The 16,987-nt window shown below is 35.9% G+C and overlaps 2 protein-coding genes across 2 annotated transcripts; one reads left to right on the top strand and one right to left on the bottom strand.

Annotated features, from left to right (window-relative positions):
• The first annotated feature begins 2,174 nt into the window (after positions 1-2,174).
• LOC130988138 (uncharacterized) lies at positions 2,175-3,092 on the top strand. The gene has a single exon (XM_057911911.1). The coding sequence runs from the start codon at positions 2,367-2,369 to the stop codon at positions 2,775-2,777; it is 411 nt and encodes a 136-aa protein (XP_057767894.1). The 5' UTR covers positions 2,175-2,366; the 3' UTR covers positions 2,778-3,092.
• A 518-nt stretch (positions 3,093-3,610) lies between these two features.
• Positions 3,611-7,130, bottom strand: LOC130988137 (homeobox protein knotted-1-like LET12). Its single transcript, XM_057911910.1, has 6 exons — positions 6,043-7,130; positions 4,789-4,909; positions 4,430-4,623; positions 4,211-4,342; positions 3,997-4,136; positions 3,611-3,909 (listed from the first exon to the last, which is right to left on the bottom strand). The coding sequence occupies exons 1-6, from the start codon at positions 6,523-6,525 to the stop codon at positions 3,882-3,884; spliced, it is 1,098 nt and encodes a 365-aa protein (XP_057767893.1). The 5' UTR covers positions 6,526-7,130; the 3' UTR covers positions 3,611-3,881.
• Positions 7,131-16,987: the final 9,857 nt, after the last annotated feature.

The following is a 16,987-nucleotide window of genomic DNA, read 5'->3' as shown; positions in this document are numbered from 1 at the left end:
TTCTTTATTTAATTTGAGAAAGTACATAACAATAAGCAATTTATATAACACAAACACGTTAATGCGCTCGGCCTTATAGTGAAGTATGAGTTGGATTGGTTCGAATTTAATATAAATTCTGACTCAAATCTTGACCTATGATTTATGTCAATTAACCCGACCCAAACCCAACTCGAACCATATGACAAATCGACCTACAAGTTAGACAAAATATGAGGCAAATGAGAATATGAGATATCGTTGTTGATCGTCGGTTGTATAAAAGTTATTAGACACATCACACATGTGATTAAACTAACTTTAGTCAATATTTAGCCAAACACAATCAAACACGCATTTAATTGTTCGAAGTTTGGGGAAGAAATTGATATGTATTTAATAAATTAGCTTACCTTTTTCTTTTTGGTTTTGAAATGAAAATCCCTTTTCTTTTTTGAAGCATTGAAACGAAAATTCTTGGCCATTCTAATAAACACTATTTTGACGTGATAATGACAAGAAAATATCTTTCCAATGATCAACAAAAAAATAAAGATCCACTCATCCAAGTCTTTTGTAAGTACCTAAACCTAATGAAGTAGTTTTTCCTGATAAAAATACTCTTTTAACATTATACCTAAAAAACATCTTGACAGCAGCAGCTGAGATTTTATACTAAACAACTTATCTATGACTGGCTTTTAATATGAATATCCCACACTTTTTAAAATTTGGCTTAGTATTATTTATTTGAGAGGTTTGGTTGGCCATGTGAAGAAAGAATATCCCCGTACACTTTTATCAAGATTTAAATTATTTGAGGGGATTGTGTTGCTAATTAAATCTTATGGGGCTATTACTTTTTTAGATTCTTGTATACTTGCGTGTTTTGATATATAGGAGCAGAATCAGGAACAAATTTCGTGTCGTGGTAATGAAAAATACATCTTTACTGTTCATCTTAACTAAATAAATGTTTAGAAATTTTATGATAATAGTTTTTAATGTATTACTTTTAGGGGTGTGCAGAAATCGAACCGCACCGTAAAATCAATCGAACCGTAGCTTGATGCGGTGTGATTCAGCATGTAATGGTGTGGTTTGCGGTTCGATTTTTTTATTTAAAGAATTGAAAACAAATCAGTTCAATTTCGGTTCGCCATTTTTTTCCAGTCAAACGCCGAACCAATATATATATATATATATATATAGGCGCGAGAATTAAGGAGAATGTGTACATTTGTTAAAATGGGTAGGATTCACACTTTTTTAAGGGTTAAATTTTTTTATTTATAAAAATAAGTCACTTATAATGGAACGGCAAAAAACGAAATACATGTCACTTTTAGTAGTACCTATGTAGTATTTCTTTCTATGAGTCGGCCCAGTTTGATTAGTAATCCAAAGTCTAGCTAGTGGATTTGACACGTGACGTTGAGAAAGAATTTTGCCACACATATTGGGCCCAATATCGGTTTATTTCTAGCTGAACCCATTAAATATGCAGATGACATCTCTCTCTCAAAAAAAAAAAAGGCAGATGATTGATGGTGAAAGATACTAGTAGTTCAAAACTAGTTGAGCTTATTCATCCAATTAACCTTAGCCTCCTAAATTTTAAACACGATGGATGCAATCACGCGAATAATACACATCAAAACATATGCTTTAGTTATTATTAATTTTAATTTGTGCCCCTTGAAATATATAAAATTATTTATTTTCATATAATCAAAATCAAAATATACATAAAAAAATTGTAATTGTTCCATCCGTTTTTTAAATCTTTATCTCTTTTGCCATTTTAATATGTCTCTCAAATCTTTACTCCTTTATATTTTTGATAAAATTACGCCACATAATCCTATAATAAAAGTGGAATCCCCGTTTCACTAATAAATATTTTATCAATTAATAATTATCTTTGAGTAACTAGATTCCTATAATATTCTAAATCTACTATGTATATATATTTTACAAGGAATATTTGTACATTTTTAATGAAACTACCGAATTATGTCCGTGTGACCAAATAAGAAGCCGGCAAATCCACGCGTTAAGTGTATCCATTTGTTGAGAGAAAAAAAAAAAAAAAAAAAACTAAATGGTCAAATAAAAAGTGTCTTCAAATTTAGTTAATGAGTCCCCTATATTGTTGAAGCTATAAATTGCACCCATCCGATATTTCCTTTACACTCTCATTGCAAGTTCTTGGATATTTCTTCCCATTTCTATCTTCAACTCTCTCTCACGCACACACGCGCGCGCGACACGCTTAGACACAGATACATAAATACATTACGAGAGAGAGATATATATAACTTCAAATAGAATTGCACACACTACATTAGAATTACGTTCCCTCCACCCTTGTTTTCTCATCATATATGAATATGAACATGGCAACATACGATGAGACGGCGGCGGGCAGCGGAGGTGGCTGCAGTTTCCGGCGGTTCTGCTGCGGCGGGGACGAAGACGAGGGCCATAGGTCTCTTCTTGGCGAAAAGGAAGGCGGAGCGGAGTGGTGGTTCGTAGCAAAACTCAAGAAACTGAGGGAGTTGTCGGAGGTGGTGGCGGGGCCTAAATGGAAGAATTTGATCAGAAAGATGGGCAGAATTTGCAATTCCAGGAAACAGAATAAGAGTGCCGTGGAGTCTCGGTATTCGCCGGAAAGCTACGCCCTCAACTTCTCCGGCGACGCCAATGAAGACGACCAAGAATTGTCGCACAGCTTCTCAACGAGGTTCGCCACCGGTTTTGCCATCAATGATCACCAAAGGCGGCCGGGGTTGTGACTTTTTTTTTTTTTTTTTTTTTTGAGTTGGTGTGATTATTGTTATTAAATACTTTGATGGATTTTTTAATTCTTTGTTCTGGAATTCGTGGTGACTACTAATGTATGATCATAATGATATTGCTATTTTAATTCATTAATGTATCCTTCAAAAAAAAAACTCATTAACGTGTCCTACCTCGGATCGTTCTACGCTGCATTTTACTAGTACACACATTGCTGGCGACAAGATAAATTACTCATTATAATATATATTAATTCAAAATATTATTTCTATTTTTTAAAAATAAAAAAAATGGATCATTTATTCTTCTTTTTTTAGTACCAAGAGTAATGTACATACATCATTTATTTATGTGATTTAGAATTTTTGTATAGCATGTTTTGTATAGTATTTAGCAATAAAAGACAAAATGTTACTAAAAAAAAAAAAAAAGGTACCGCGTGTATTAGGTGGTTAATCTCATGCTTCTTTTCAGTGACAAATGGAGCCTAAAGTTACTAAACATCATAACTCAATCTCAGCGACTCGATTGAGATTTAGGATTCAGTTAATTACTTATAAATAGTTTTTTTTTTTTTTTTTGAGGAAATACTTATAAATAGTTGTTCTCTCATTTCATTTTGTTTTCAAAAATTATAATGATAATCTCTGGCTAAATAATAATCATTCTCGTGCGTTCTTTTCATTTTGGTGATTGTGCAACTGCAAGTGTATCATCTCCTAAGACAAACAAATGCGCGTTTGCAGAGGTACAATAGACAAAGAAATAAAATGAAGTCAAAATTATGAGTGGCACAAACAAACATATATAGTAAATTTAAGCAGAATAATTTTGTAAAATGTGGTTGATTCGTGATTATCTAATTATCTAAGCAGGGCCTCAAAATCAGATTTTTATACAAAAGACAATTTTGATGCAGAGATGAGCCAATATACCCTCAGCTATCTCAACACTAACACTAGTAGAAGTCTAAACCATGAGCTGAATTGTTGTTGTTAACTGGTACCTCATCCTTAAATCGAGCAGGTTTCGACGTCTAATGCTATAACAACCTAAATATGTAAACTGTATGTTGCTTCATCCACCAAACCCCTGGTTAATTAGTTGTTGTTTTTGTCACCTGCAGCACTGTTAATTGCATCCCAAGATTAGATTAGTTAGCAATCATATTAAGTAATAGGCTTGAGCATGGATAAAGGAGAGAGATTGGCTCACTTCTTGCGCTTGCTTTTCTGTGAAGAAGATGAAGAAGAAGGATTGCTGTGCCAATTCCTTTTTCTTTGGTTGATAAACCAATTATTAATCTGCTTGAGCTGTAATCCAGTTTCCTGCACTAGTCTTGCCTTATCTTCCTCCTAGTATATACAATACAACATTTAGATAAAAAAATGTATTGCTTCATATGCAAAAAAGCTAGCTTTTCACTTACTGTTGGATATGGCCACTTGGAATGTGATTGCCACCAAGCTTTCAACATGGATGTAGTGTCACCGGGCAGTTTTCCTGCTCTCCGCTTTCTCAATATTTCTTCTCTGATGTCGAAGATCTTCTCCTTATAACCCTATATACACAAGGAGCAGTCTAAGTGAGTTAAAAAGATTAGATTGATGGTACAGCACCACTGTGAAGGTCCATGATGATGCTTCACCTGTTTGAGCTCGTGTTTCAGTTCTTGTTTCACGCGCTCCATCAGAGATCTCTCGCTTTCAGTGGGCACGAGAGGGCCGAATCCCATGCTATCCGTTCCATCCAGACTCTCATCAAACAAGTTCATCTCGCTGTCTGCCTGCTCCTCATCATCATCGGACATGGTTGCCCCTGTACCTTCACCCGGTGCTACCCCTGTCACGTAAACATTGAAACGAATCAACAAGCGATGATTGAAGGTTTAACGTTGCATTTTCTGATTGTGTCTTGTTATGACAGTAGTTCAATAATCTAGAATAGTGGATCAAGTTTGGGGTCAAAATCATACAAGAAAATTAGAGAAAGTAATCAGATTATAACCTGTCAAGCTTTGCAGTGACTGCTCAAGCTCCCAACAAGCCATGACTGCTTCCATGGCATGAACTCGGACATGCTGCTGGAGTTGCTCTTTAAACGAGGACAACAAGAGAACATAATGCGTCTACAAACACGACGAGGAGGGAAGATCAATACGAGAAAGAAGCGCAAAATGTGTGAGCTTACTTGGTTAAAAGTAGCATGTATATATATGATCCTAAATGCAAAATCAGTAAGCACATCGAAAGATGAATAAGAAAATGTCTTTGTACTGATAAAAAAAGGACTGAAATTTTCTTAATAGTAATAGTCATATCTAAGAGAAACATCCATTTAAAAACAGATACTCGTAATTCTAGTCCAATATTCATATATTACACATAAAGCTTTAATTTTTTCAGAAGAAAGAAACATGAAGAAGCAAGTAGTAAGTGGTGCTACATCAAGGAAGAGATTCTCCAAAGCACTAAAATATAGAGTTTCAATTATTAGTTGACTAATGACAACAAGATTCCTCTTTTGATGCGACAACCAGATATTCCTCACATTAAACGAACCGAACAACAACCGTACCATATTCCTCCAAGAATCACGGCTCCCAAAATATCACCAAACCAAGACACCCTATCTCCCATCCTCCTCAGCTAAGGCATTTAGTCATTTATAGTTGCAGGCAGTCAACAATGGTTGAACTCACAGCATAATTTGACAAATCGAGAACAAGAAGTTGTTATTAAACCCAAAGGCGGCTTAGTAGAGACAGTATGTTGTTAGTTTAAGTATGCAAAACTAGTCCGTCTCTTACTAATAATAATTTATTGTCCACAAACGAAGTAGTCAGTGGTTAAACATACTTATTCCCAAACTGGAACTGAAACATGATAGTAATTCTAGAATGTCCAAATTGATCAGAAATCTTAAACATGCTGGTTTCTGCTTCTTAGGTTGTCTAAGCTGCGAATCAAGCAAACAACTGAATCCCATCAACAATTCTCATAAAAAAGAATGATTATTTATGCAGTGGAAAAAATACTAACTAGTTCTAACCCATATTAAATCAAACAATTTTGTTAATAACTTTGAATCTAGTAAATTAGGATGCGCTTGCAAAATTGCTCCAAGAATGAGGGTTACAATGACTCAAAGTGGCAGACAAAAAAAAAGTTTCAATCTTGCGGACAATACGTCATAAATTTCCATGTAAAACTGGTAAATCAGTGGAAAATTAGATGAAAAGCAAAGGCAAAAATAGCAAACCATGAAATGGTCGAGGTCCTTGTCGTGGAGGGGCTGGTGGGCGTGTCCGAGAACAGAGTACTTGGCGAGCATCTGGTGCGACTGGGCGAGCTGGGCGTCAATCTTGGGCAGCTGGTCGACGGGAGTGGCGATGCGGAGGCAGGCGACGTGGGCGGAGAGGAGCTGGTCGTAGAGAGGGTGGGAGAGGATGTCGGCCTTGCACCGCTCCTTCTCCCAGGCGGCGTCGTTGCTGTCGCCGCTGTCCTGGCGGTGATCGCTGTTGTCGGGGGGGCTGGGTTGACTTTGGGTGGGGAGCCACTGGTGGTGGAGCCACGTGGAGGGCTTGTCCTCCGGCGAGGGGAAGGTGTGGTGGTGATCGGAGTAGCGGGGGAGCTGAAGGGGGATTTGCTGTTGGGAGAGCTCGTGGTGGTCCTGGAACGCCATGTTTTGTCTATGGACGAGGACAACTCTATTTCCGGACCTGCTGCACTGCACCCCCTTCATATCTACAACTTCGCTATATATAGATTATAGGGATACACTGCATCACCATGCTCCTTCAAATATATGGACTACTACTTTATTAATTAATTATTATTTTACTTTTAGTCATTTCCTACTCAAATATTTTTTCTAAATATAAAAACTGAATTAAACATAATCTTAATTAATCTCGTATATATCAAAAAACACACTTGAAGTTAATAAGTCAAAATTTCGACTAATGTCAAATTAGATTTCGCTGCCAAATTTAAAATTGTCAAATAGCTAAATGCAGTGAATTTAAAATAATTTTAGTTAATCTACGAAAAATTTTCCTATTTTTCATTTCTGAAACGTTTACAAAAAAAAATTCCTATCTATTTTAGATTGTAATTATAATATTTTTTTTATCATTCTCATTAGAACTTAACCATCTTTTATTTTACTTTCAATATACTCAATAACTTTTTTTTCGTAAAATTTGTGTCAATTCTTACTAAAAAAAATTTTATGGAGGGAAGCAGGGTTAACAAAAATTTGGTTGTTCGGTTAAATGAAAAATATAGTACTATAAAATAGTTACGCATTCCATGAAATGTGATCTCTCTAGGGATGAGCATGAGGCCGTCGAAACTGCTCAACAACTAGGAATAAGAAGTGCATAAAATATAAAGTACAATCATGTCAGCAGAGGGTACAGCATAAAAAAACGGGCCTTTTTCTCTTGAGCAGTAAAAAGGCGCAGAACAGAAACTGGCGTGGCGAAGCTCGCCGCAACGACGTCGTGGCGGCCGGTTCGCGTCGCGGAAAACGGAAGAACCGGAGGGTAAACAAACAAACGCCACGTCACATTTTCCATTTTTGTTTTTCTTTTTTTCCTTTTTCCGGAATCCAGTTTTGGTTGTATCGGTCTTTTTCAGTCCTCTGTGAAGCTGCGTGTTATTTTAAATGCAAACGTGAAATGAGACAAAAAAATTGGACGATTGATTTAATAACGAGTTAAAAAAAAACAAGGTCATTTTTAATAATTTATGTCTGAGTTGGTTGAAATAGGAAATAAATAAACGGGGGGAAATGACCAGTGATTGACGTTGGGACATCAATATGGTTGGTTCTTTGTTTGATATTAGGGCTAATTTTTTGGACTTTTCTCCTTTTCCTGATTGGTGTTGCTTTTATAGTCCAACAAATTAATGACAGCCAGCCAATATTCTATCCCTTTTTCAATTTTACTTTTCAAATACTTTGGAAATTCATAATTTTTAACTATACTTTGTATTCAAATTATAGAGGAAATGTTTATGACAATGATATTATATCGATTTTATGGTATCATTTTAGATCTGTGAAACTTGATTTTAAGTTTAAAGTGTGTGACGCAATTTAACACAAGATATGAATAAAAGTATGCAAAAGGCGTGATACAATTCGAAGTACAAATCTGCACAATTTATTCATTTGAATTTGAGGAGTCAATTGTACAAATTGACATTGCATGAATAGAGAAGTAAATGAAGCTACTCTTTCTGTCTAAATCTATTTAGTTATATCACATTTATTCCAAACAGGGTACAGATTGACATTGTATATATATAATGAAACTAAGCTAATTAATCATTTTTATCGAAACTCGTTATATCATATATTTGTATACTTTGACGGAACGATAAAATTAGTAGATAATTTTGAAATGAATCGTCAAGATGCAATAGGCGATTTGATTTATTTCCATACCAATTAGTAACATATATATGGAGACAACAATGCTAATTGAAAATAAGATCAACATAAACATATAGATATGATGAACTATAAATGCAAAGTTAGTTTCACTATTTATTTTTCGCGGCATTGAATTCATAACTCAAAGATTAATGTTCATTTTCCCTTTTTATCTTCACAACCCCTTTTCTCCTTTCGGCTATGGGCGTAAATAAATTTGAAATTGCGTGGCTTCACTTTATGTTTTTTCCAAGTTAAATAAACAGATGGTATTAACATAGAGATTTATTATGTGCGCATTGACAATAGCAATTGGAGCTTCTCACACATAATAATAATAATAATAAATGATGGAAATTGGGAGTGAGAAATATTGTTGGATCAAAATTAGCAGAACCGTTTTAGAGGGAGAGTGGATGAGGCGTTTCTCAGTGGCTCTCGTTATCAGAACCTACGAAAGTAGAGAGGGGATAACATTAACATCAGCCGCGACACTGACACGGTCTCCGTACATGTTCCACGTGTCAGGCTGTGGGTAGCATGGACCACAAACAGGCGGGGACCGCATGAAAGCACGCGCCACCCCCAATCACGCCCCCAACTTGCCTCCAATATCTGAACTCTGACCACTGCTCGGCTCAGCTGTGCGGCGGAGGCGCCGGCAGTGGGCGAGGGCCACCGTAGAATCTTGGCCCACTCTTCTCCTTCTTCCTTGGTCCCTACCCTATGTTCTTCTACACCCATCAATAATACTATTGCTATTCACCCATTTCGAAAATAAAGAGAGCTCAGGGAAAAAAAACAAAGTAATGTCATTGATGTCTGTGGGGTCGCCCCCATTTCTTTTCTTTCGTGTTTCAAAAGTTTCTTCACTCTTTTCTACACTTCAAGTTAAATGGTTTTATGCTTATTTCTAAATAAAAAAAATACTACTAGCTCTATCCAATACTCTCTCACGAATTTTAAGAAATATATTAAGTGTAGTGTGAATTAAATAAGGATTCTACATTTTTTAGTGTATTAATTAAAGAATTGTGTGAGGTACACTTGCCAAAAAGGAAAATAGGTAGGGCTGTAAACGAGCCGAACCGAGCCGAATACTAGCAGGCTCGAGCTCGGCTCGTTTAAATATTCGGGTGTTCGAGCTCGATTCGAGCTTTTATCTTGATGATCGAGCTCGGCTTGATAAAAATTTCGAGCTCGAAATTAGGCTCGAGCTCGGCTCGTTTATTATCGAATCGAGCTCCGAACGAGCTCTTTTCGAGCCGAATCTCGAATAGCTTGCGAGTACCTCTGTTCATTTACAGCCCTATAAATGGGTACTCAGTTCGTGGACGGATAAAAAATGAAATATGGGTACTCATTTCGTGGACGGATGGAGTATCATGGAATTTGAAATAGTATATATAGTGCTGAACACGAAATAATATACTCCCTCTGTCTCATAAAAATATGAACATTTGTAAGCGGCACGAGTTTTAAGAAATATTAGATAAAAGTGTATTGTGAGTGGAAAATGGGTCTCACTTTTTGAAAAATAGAGATGAAAAGTAAAGGGATTGTGGTGGGGTAGTGTCTCAAAATAGAAATGTTCATATTTTTTTGTGATATGCCCTAAAATGAAAAAATGTTCATGTTTTTGTGAAACAGAGAGAGTATATAATGGGTGGTGCGTGGAAATTGAAAATAACTAATTTAAGTGTGTAATATTTGGATATTTAAAAAATGAGTGAAAATTTAAAATGTCATATTTCTTAAGTTATATATGAAAAACGTCATTTCTATAAACATAAGCTTCCTATACCCTATTCTTTAAATATTATTGATGTTGATGGATTTGCTTGATTTTTTGTGAAAGTCTTACACATTTGACCAATTTGACAGCGCCTATTAGTCAACGATTTGATAGCTATCAGTCAAGAGTACATGTTACCGGTGGATGGCTAGATTATCTGACCGCCCGGGCGGTCTGTTCATTTTACCGGGCGATCACATAATTTTATCGGTCGGATCGGTCGGATCATCTGACCGGCTGGTAAAATCATGTGACCGTCCGGTAAAATGATCTGACCTCCGGATGGTCAGATAATCTAGCCACCTACCGGTCACATGTACTCTTGATTGATAGCTGTCAAATCGGTCAAATGTATAAGACTTTAATAAAAAATAAGCAAATCCATCAACATCATAGGATAAAATAGGTTTTTCATTTAATTAGGCATAAAATGCTTAAATTTATAAAATAGGGTATTTTTAACATACAACTTAAAGAATATGGCATTTTTGCCTATTAAAATTGTAGAAAGTGTGTAATATTCGGCGCGCCAAGGTTTGGATCCATGCTTGTCAAGCAACGTTGTTTTTGGTTTGATTGTTTTTCTTGTTTTGATTTGATTTTTTGATTGGTTTCTTGTCTTTCATAATTTTTTCTACTAAATTTTCTCTGAATAGATTTTGATGAGGCTCGGGCCTTAATCAGTATTTTTGTGCTTTCATTAATTATTATGTTTCTTTTATTTTATTTTTTAAATAAATTTTAGTTAAATATCCGTTAAAAGGCTTGAAAGTCCATTCGTTCGGATGAGATCTTTTATCCCATAATTTAGTGTGTATCACCGTGTATTACTCTTAATTTATGTATTTTATAATTGTTTGTTACAAAAATAAAAAAATATTATTATATTATGAACTCTAAGTCTCTAATTAATATTTATCCCTAAAAATTGAAATTTAAGAAATCTATATACCGTAACTGATGAGGATGGAATTCGAAATTCCCACCCTTATAAAGAAATGCCCAAATGAGATACTTAAAGCCCACTGAATATAAGCAATATGTGACTATAATTAAAGTGTTATATGTGTATTATTTTGATATTGTTACAAGTCTGGAGCAATTATAAAGCCAATTCGGCCCGAGCCAAGTATTATATTTCAGAGCTGCATTAAATCTAAAGAGGGAAGTCAGATCTAAAGATGCAAGCCAAAATTAAAGAAATATCAAAGACACGTGGCGGATTAATCAATTTTGGCCAATGAACTTATATTAATGGGCTTTATGGTTAAATATGAGCCCAAGTGTTTAAGGGCAAAGTTTATGCTTAAAAATATGACCTTAGGTTATGAGTTAAGAGAGTTTCTTTCATTATTTCTACACCATGTAAAATGTAAACCTTCCAAATATAGTGAAAAAAACCCAATAACCTCCCGTGGATGTAGGTGTTAATGACCGAACCACGTAAATCTTGGTGTCTTTTATTGTTTTTATTTTATTTCTGCTGTTGAGATTAAAACCCAACTCAGCAGTAACTTTGAATTAATTAACCTAAATAATTTATTATTAATTTAAATAAATATAAAATATAAGTATAAACCCTAATTAGATGAGTAAACCCTTATTAATTATCTTTTTATTATATTAAAGCAATAACAAATTAAAATTGAAGAAAACATAATTCAAAAATATAACAAATTAAGAATGGTACACGGTGGTACACACTAAATTATGGGACAAATGATCTCATCTGATTCATGATTCATAAGACACTTCGTTTTTTCTCCAATTATTAGGTCTAAAAATCGAGTTACTTAAAGAGTTAAAAGGTGTGTTTTTCTTTGTTTGAATAATATTTTCTAGATTTTCTATTCCAATTTGTTGTGCACGGTTATGAACGAAACATAGAATATAAATTAAGGATGATTTTGTGTAAAGCTGTTTTATAGTCAACTGAGTTAAGGTCTATATATCGAAATTCATATTTCATGGCATATAAATAATATAATAAATACTTATAAAATTATCAATATAATAATAGTGAAATAAGAATTTAGATTCGGAGAAACTCATCTTATCACGCGTGGTTAGTTAGACTATTGAGTAAGTAAAGCCGTTGGTTCGTTGATTGGCTGAATTTGTCAAAATTATTGATGTACAAATGAATCGCTATTTGTATTATCTTCTTTTTAATCAATTTTCCTCAACATGCTAGTCATTTCAAATAAGACAAATGGAGCATCTCTAAAGAAAATGAATAAATGTGTTTTGACACCATTATTGAATTGAAAATTTAGAATGAAAAGAGTTGCGTGCACCGGCTAGAATTTTGAAAATCTTCACCTTCGGTCGAAAAAGGCATCGATTTTTCTTTTTTTTTAAAGGGACACCTTAGAAGTGACGGCTACCGAATGAATACACAATTATTCATTCTTTAAATACGAAAACGTCGTAAATATTAATTAGATTATGTTGGATTCTTATAATTTACTACTTATTTTCTAATTCAAATCAGTGGCTAAGTTTGGATTGATTTAGAAAAAATGATTCCTTGATCACACGGTCAAAATGACCAAATATTAATATATATCTATTTCACTTATTTATATAATGCATAAAGAGGAATTTTTTTTCTCCATTTTTCCCTTTTTTCTCTCTCTTCTCCCACCAAATTTTCACTATTTTTATCTATTTTTTATATAATTTAATTATTTTCTAACCATAGTCAAATTTGATTTATGAAGAAATATTTAAGAAACAATAGGGACGGATGGCCCTATTGGAGATGGAAACTCAAATTTTGGCCACAAAATGAAAAATCACAATATTTGGCTATCTTTTATGTGTCATACCTAATCTACCATTTTAACTCAGCAGATCTAGCTAGGGGTGGTAAACCAATGTCGGTTTTTCGGTTAAAACCGTAACCGAACCAGGAAAAACCGGTTATCGGTTACCGATAACCGGTTTTTCCGGTTCGGTTCGGTTATCGGTTAGCACTTTCCCAGTAAATCGGTTAATCGGTTTAACCGGTCGGTTAACCGGTTAAACCGATTAACCGGTTTTTTTAAAATTAATTAATTTAGGGTAATAGGGTTTATTGAGGCCCAACTGGATTTAGGGTTTGAATTAAAATTGGCCCAAATGAGTGAAGCCCAACTCCAACCCTTGTTTCCCTTTTCTCCCTCAATCAACCACTCCCCTCGGTTCTGTCTCTCTCCCTCTCTCAATTCACGCCGCCCACCGTCCCTCTCTGCCGCTGCTCCACGGAAGCACAGAAGCACAGACGCACAGACGCACACCGTCCTTTTTCTCCCTCAAGCAATTCACGCTCGGCTCTCCCTTCTCTCTCTAATCACTCTCTCGACTGGAACACAGACGCACGTCTGCGCCACCACCTCCGCCGCTTCCCTCATTCTCCCTCTCAAAGCTCGGCCGCCGCAGCCTCCCTTCCGGCGACCGCACGGCCGGAAGACCGCCGCCCTCGCCTCTCCCCTGTGACACACTCTCTCTCTTAAACCCTATCTCTCTAAAACTCTAGATCCCCAATTCTAGACTGCCCTCTCCGACCTCCGATATCAACAGCAGCTCCTCGCCGCCGCTATACCGGGGCTCCCTCGATCCTGAGTCAGACGGCAGTGAATCACCACCAGTCGCCCGACTCACCTCAGTCACGACTCAACTCCGACCTCTCCCTTATCTCCGGCGACACCACAACAGTCAACATCCCAATACCCATTTTCCGCCTGGTTCCTCCCTCCGGCAGCAGCAGCACTTTGCCGGCGTCGCTCAGTTCGCCAGGCTCGCATCTTCCCTCGTTTTTCCCTCCGTCAGCAGCAGCTCCTCCATTATTAATCGGTTTTGACCGGTTAACCGATTAACCGGTCCGGTTAACCGATTAACCGGTCCGGTTAACCGGACCAGTTAATCGGTTAACCGGTCAAAAAACCGGTTCGGTTTTCGGTTAGAGGAATTCCTCTTAATTGGTTCCGGTTAACCGGTAAACCGGTTCGGTTAAAACCGAACCGACCAGTTTACCAGCCCTAGATCCAGCTCAATTTTCTTTGACCCGTCGGATCCAGCTTGCTTTCCTCATCTTCATCCCCCCCCTCTCTCTCTCTCTCTCTCTCAACACACAACACAACACACGCCAAGACTGACGCCGCCCCCTTCTTCCCCGGTGGAGAGCACCGCCGTCAGCCACAACCGCCGGCCACCCCTCGCTCGTCACCCTCTCAATTTCCTCTCTCGTCTCTCACCTCTTGTCCCTCCAAAAACACAACACCCTCACTGAAGCAGATCTCTCTCTCTCTGTTTGAAGGCTCTGTCGCCAACCTCGTCGGCGCGCGCGGGTTTGCTCTTTGCCGCCTCAGCCGATTTGGGACTAGGGCTTTTCCGCCGATTTGGGGCTAGAGCTTTGTCGCCGTGACTGCCGTTGATTTTTCCTCTAGCATCTGGTTTGGGTGTCTGGTTTTGGAGAAGTAGTCACAGGTGACACCGTTAGGGGCGAAGCAGTAGAGGTCATCGTGAATCTTGATGCGTGTGTGTCGAGTGGGATAGAAGGCAGCGACGGCGCCGTCGGTGTTGGGCTGTTGTTGTTATGAAATTGAAGAAAAATGAGGGGCTGGATTTGGGGATCTAGGGTTTGGAGGTGGCGCCGCTGCTCATATGCGGGCGGCGGTTACTGAAAAGCAGATAAGAAATGAGAGAAGGACGCGATGGCCGGCGGTGTTTTGGAGTGGTGTCGTAGGGGTAAGGACGGGAGAGGGCGTAAAGGTGGCGGCAGCGATTTGGTATCTGTATTTATCCGTTGTTTCTGTATTTGTTCTGCACATATGGCACTTATGGCACTATTAGTGCCATAAGTGCCAAAAGGACTATTTTAAACATTTCCCCGTAGGGTTTATATATCCCATTTAGGATTTAGATTATCCATTTAAGATTTTTTGTTTGTTTGTTTGTTTCATGTGCTTCATCTTCTTTACATCATGATTTTTTTGATTCTATTGCTGTTGTTTCTATATTTATGATGCACGTATGACACTTATGGCACTAATAGTGCCATAAGTGCCAAGATTTTACTTGGTTTTATTTTGGATTTCCTTTGGCACGTATGACACTACCCAGTTCGCCTCATTAAGGGTAAAAACGTCCGAAATCAATAAAAATAGCCAAATTTTATGTTTTTTCAATGAGTGGCCATAAATTGTATTTTATGCTTCATTTTGACTACTTCAAAATTTTACTCAATATTTAATATGCAACTTAAATTTAAGCTTGTGATAGAAATATTTAATATCATCAAAAATGAATTTAAAACGAATAAGATAAAAAACTTTAAAATATTTTATTTTCTCTCTTCATTAAAATTTTACTCCCTCCGTCCACGAATGAACTTCCTATCTTTCGTTTTTGGGTTGTCCACAAAAGAACTTCCTACCTATTTTTGGACTATACCCCACCACTTATAATAACTCTTACTTTCACTTTTTTCACAACTCTCAATATTAATTATAATACTTTTTCACCACTCCCAATACACTCAACAACTTTTTCTCCACTTTTAATACACTCAATAATATTTTTCTTAAAACGCGTGTCACTCCCTCCTAGGAAGTTCTTTCGTGGACGGAGGGAGTATAACTTTTTAGTTATTTTCGTGTATTAAAATATTTATTTATTATTTATTATGACGTGTAATGTTAGTTTTCATTATCAAATGATTTGAAATGGTTTAATAACTATAATTATCATTGCAATTTGTACGAAGTTGAAAATTTACGTTTTAAATTTAGGATATTATTGAGTAATTGATGTGAATTATTTTATTTTATTTTTAAAACATATTTTACATTTATGTATATTTGAATTCTATTTAAATTTTATACCTATTTATATTATTTGAATACATCGTTTACTTTTAATGTTCACCGTGCATCGCATGGATGGCCGTATTAGTTCGACATAATAATTCGAAAAGGTTTATATGTACTTATTGGTTGATCAAGGATACACTCAATATTTGAAAGCTTAAAATCTTTTTTTTCCAGAGGGTGACAGCTTAAAATCCCAATTTCGAAATCCTGATTCAAATATATATTTCAATTAATACAAAACCACGTTTAAATGTGCTCATTTCCTCGGCAAATAAACATCTCCAACCATTAAGAAACGTAAATCGAGGGAAAAAAATATATATTATCGTTAATCTATAATTTGTGGGGAATATGATTTTTTTGCAAAATATGACATATATTTGGATTTGGACTCTATAATTAAGAATATTTCCGTATGTAACATAGCACTCACACAAGCCCCCATCCACGCCTATGTCCAGTTAGTGGAAAACATATTAATAATCGTTAATTATGATTAATGAATGCTCCAAATTAAAGCTTTGATAGTTATTTATTTATAATTATAAAGTACATAAGTTCAAGTCATGAAAGCTAAATGATATGTTTGAAACAAGACAATTACGTAACAACAATGTTCCCTGTCTCACGTTTTTTGGTGGCAAATAGATCTTGGATATAATCACCATGCCTCCTACCATAAAAGAGAGAAATATTAATTAAAAGATGATCAGTAATATAGGAGTACATGTTAGTCTATCAAACCTTAATTATCACCTCTTAGAATATAAACCTCTTAGAATATAAAGTATGAATTATTTTCAGCCCTTAGATTATTAAGATTTACGGTTGATTCACCACTTTATTAATTTGATGAATTCATGATCCCGATTGAATTCAAATCTTATAAGTAGCGATAATTTATCTTTTTATTTTTATTTTTGAACCACACAAAATGCATAAATGGCGGAAGTGGGTTTCGAATCTCATAGGTAACAAAAATTTAATTTTCGCAGTTCATATAATTATATAGAGAATTTATGGGTGATCTAAATAGAATTCATACATTTTAGTTAATTCATAGTTTATATATTAAAAAGTGTTTATACAGTAATAAACCCATATATATATC

This window comes from Salvia miltiorrhiza, chromosome 6, assembly GCF_028751815.1.
Source record: "Salvia miltiorrhiza cultivar Shanhuang (shh) chromosome 6, IMPLAD_Smil_shh, whole genome shotgun sequence".
Taxonomy (NCBI): Eukaryota; Viridiplantae; Streptophyta; class Magnoliopsida; order Lamiales; family Lamiaceae; genus Salvia; species Salvia miltiorrhiza.
The sequence above is the reverse complement of the archived record's forward strand: the minus strand, read 5'-3'. Positions and strand labels throughout refer to the sequence as shown.

Bases quoted from the DNA above. Each gene is read 5' to 3' on its own strand.
- LOC130988138 (XM_057911911.1), top strand. From the start codon at position 2,367: ATGAATATGAACATGGCAACATACGATGAGACGGCGGCGGGCAGCGGA.
- LOC130988137 (XM_057911910.1), bottom strand. From the start codon at position 6,525: ATGAAGGGGGTGCAGTGCAGCAGGTCCGGAAATAGAGTTGTCCTCGTC. The intron at 4,137-4,210 runs GTAAGTGAAAAG...TGTATATACTAG, and splicing joins CCAAGTGGCCATATCCAACA to GAGGAAGATAAGGCAAGACT. The intron at 3,910-3,996 runs GTGAGCCAATCT...TGCAATTAACAG, and splicing joins CAGAAAAGCAAGCGCAAGAA to TGCTGCAGGTGACAAAAACA.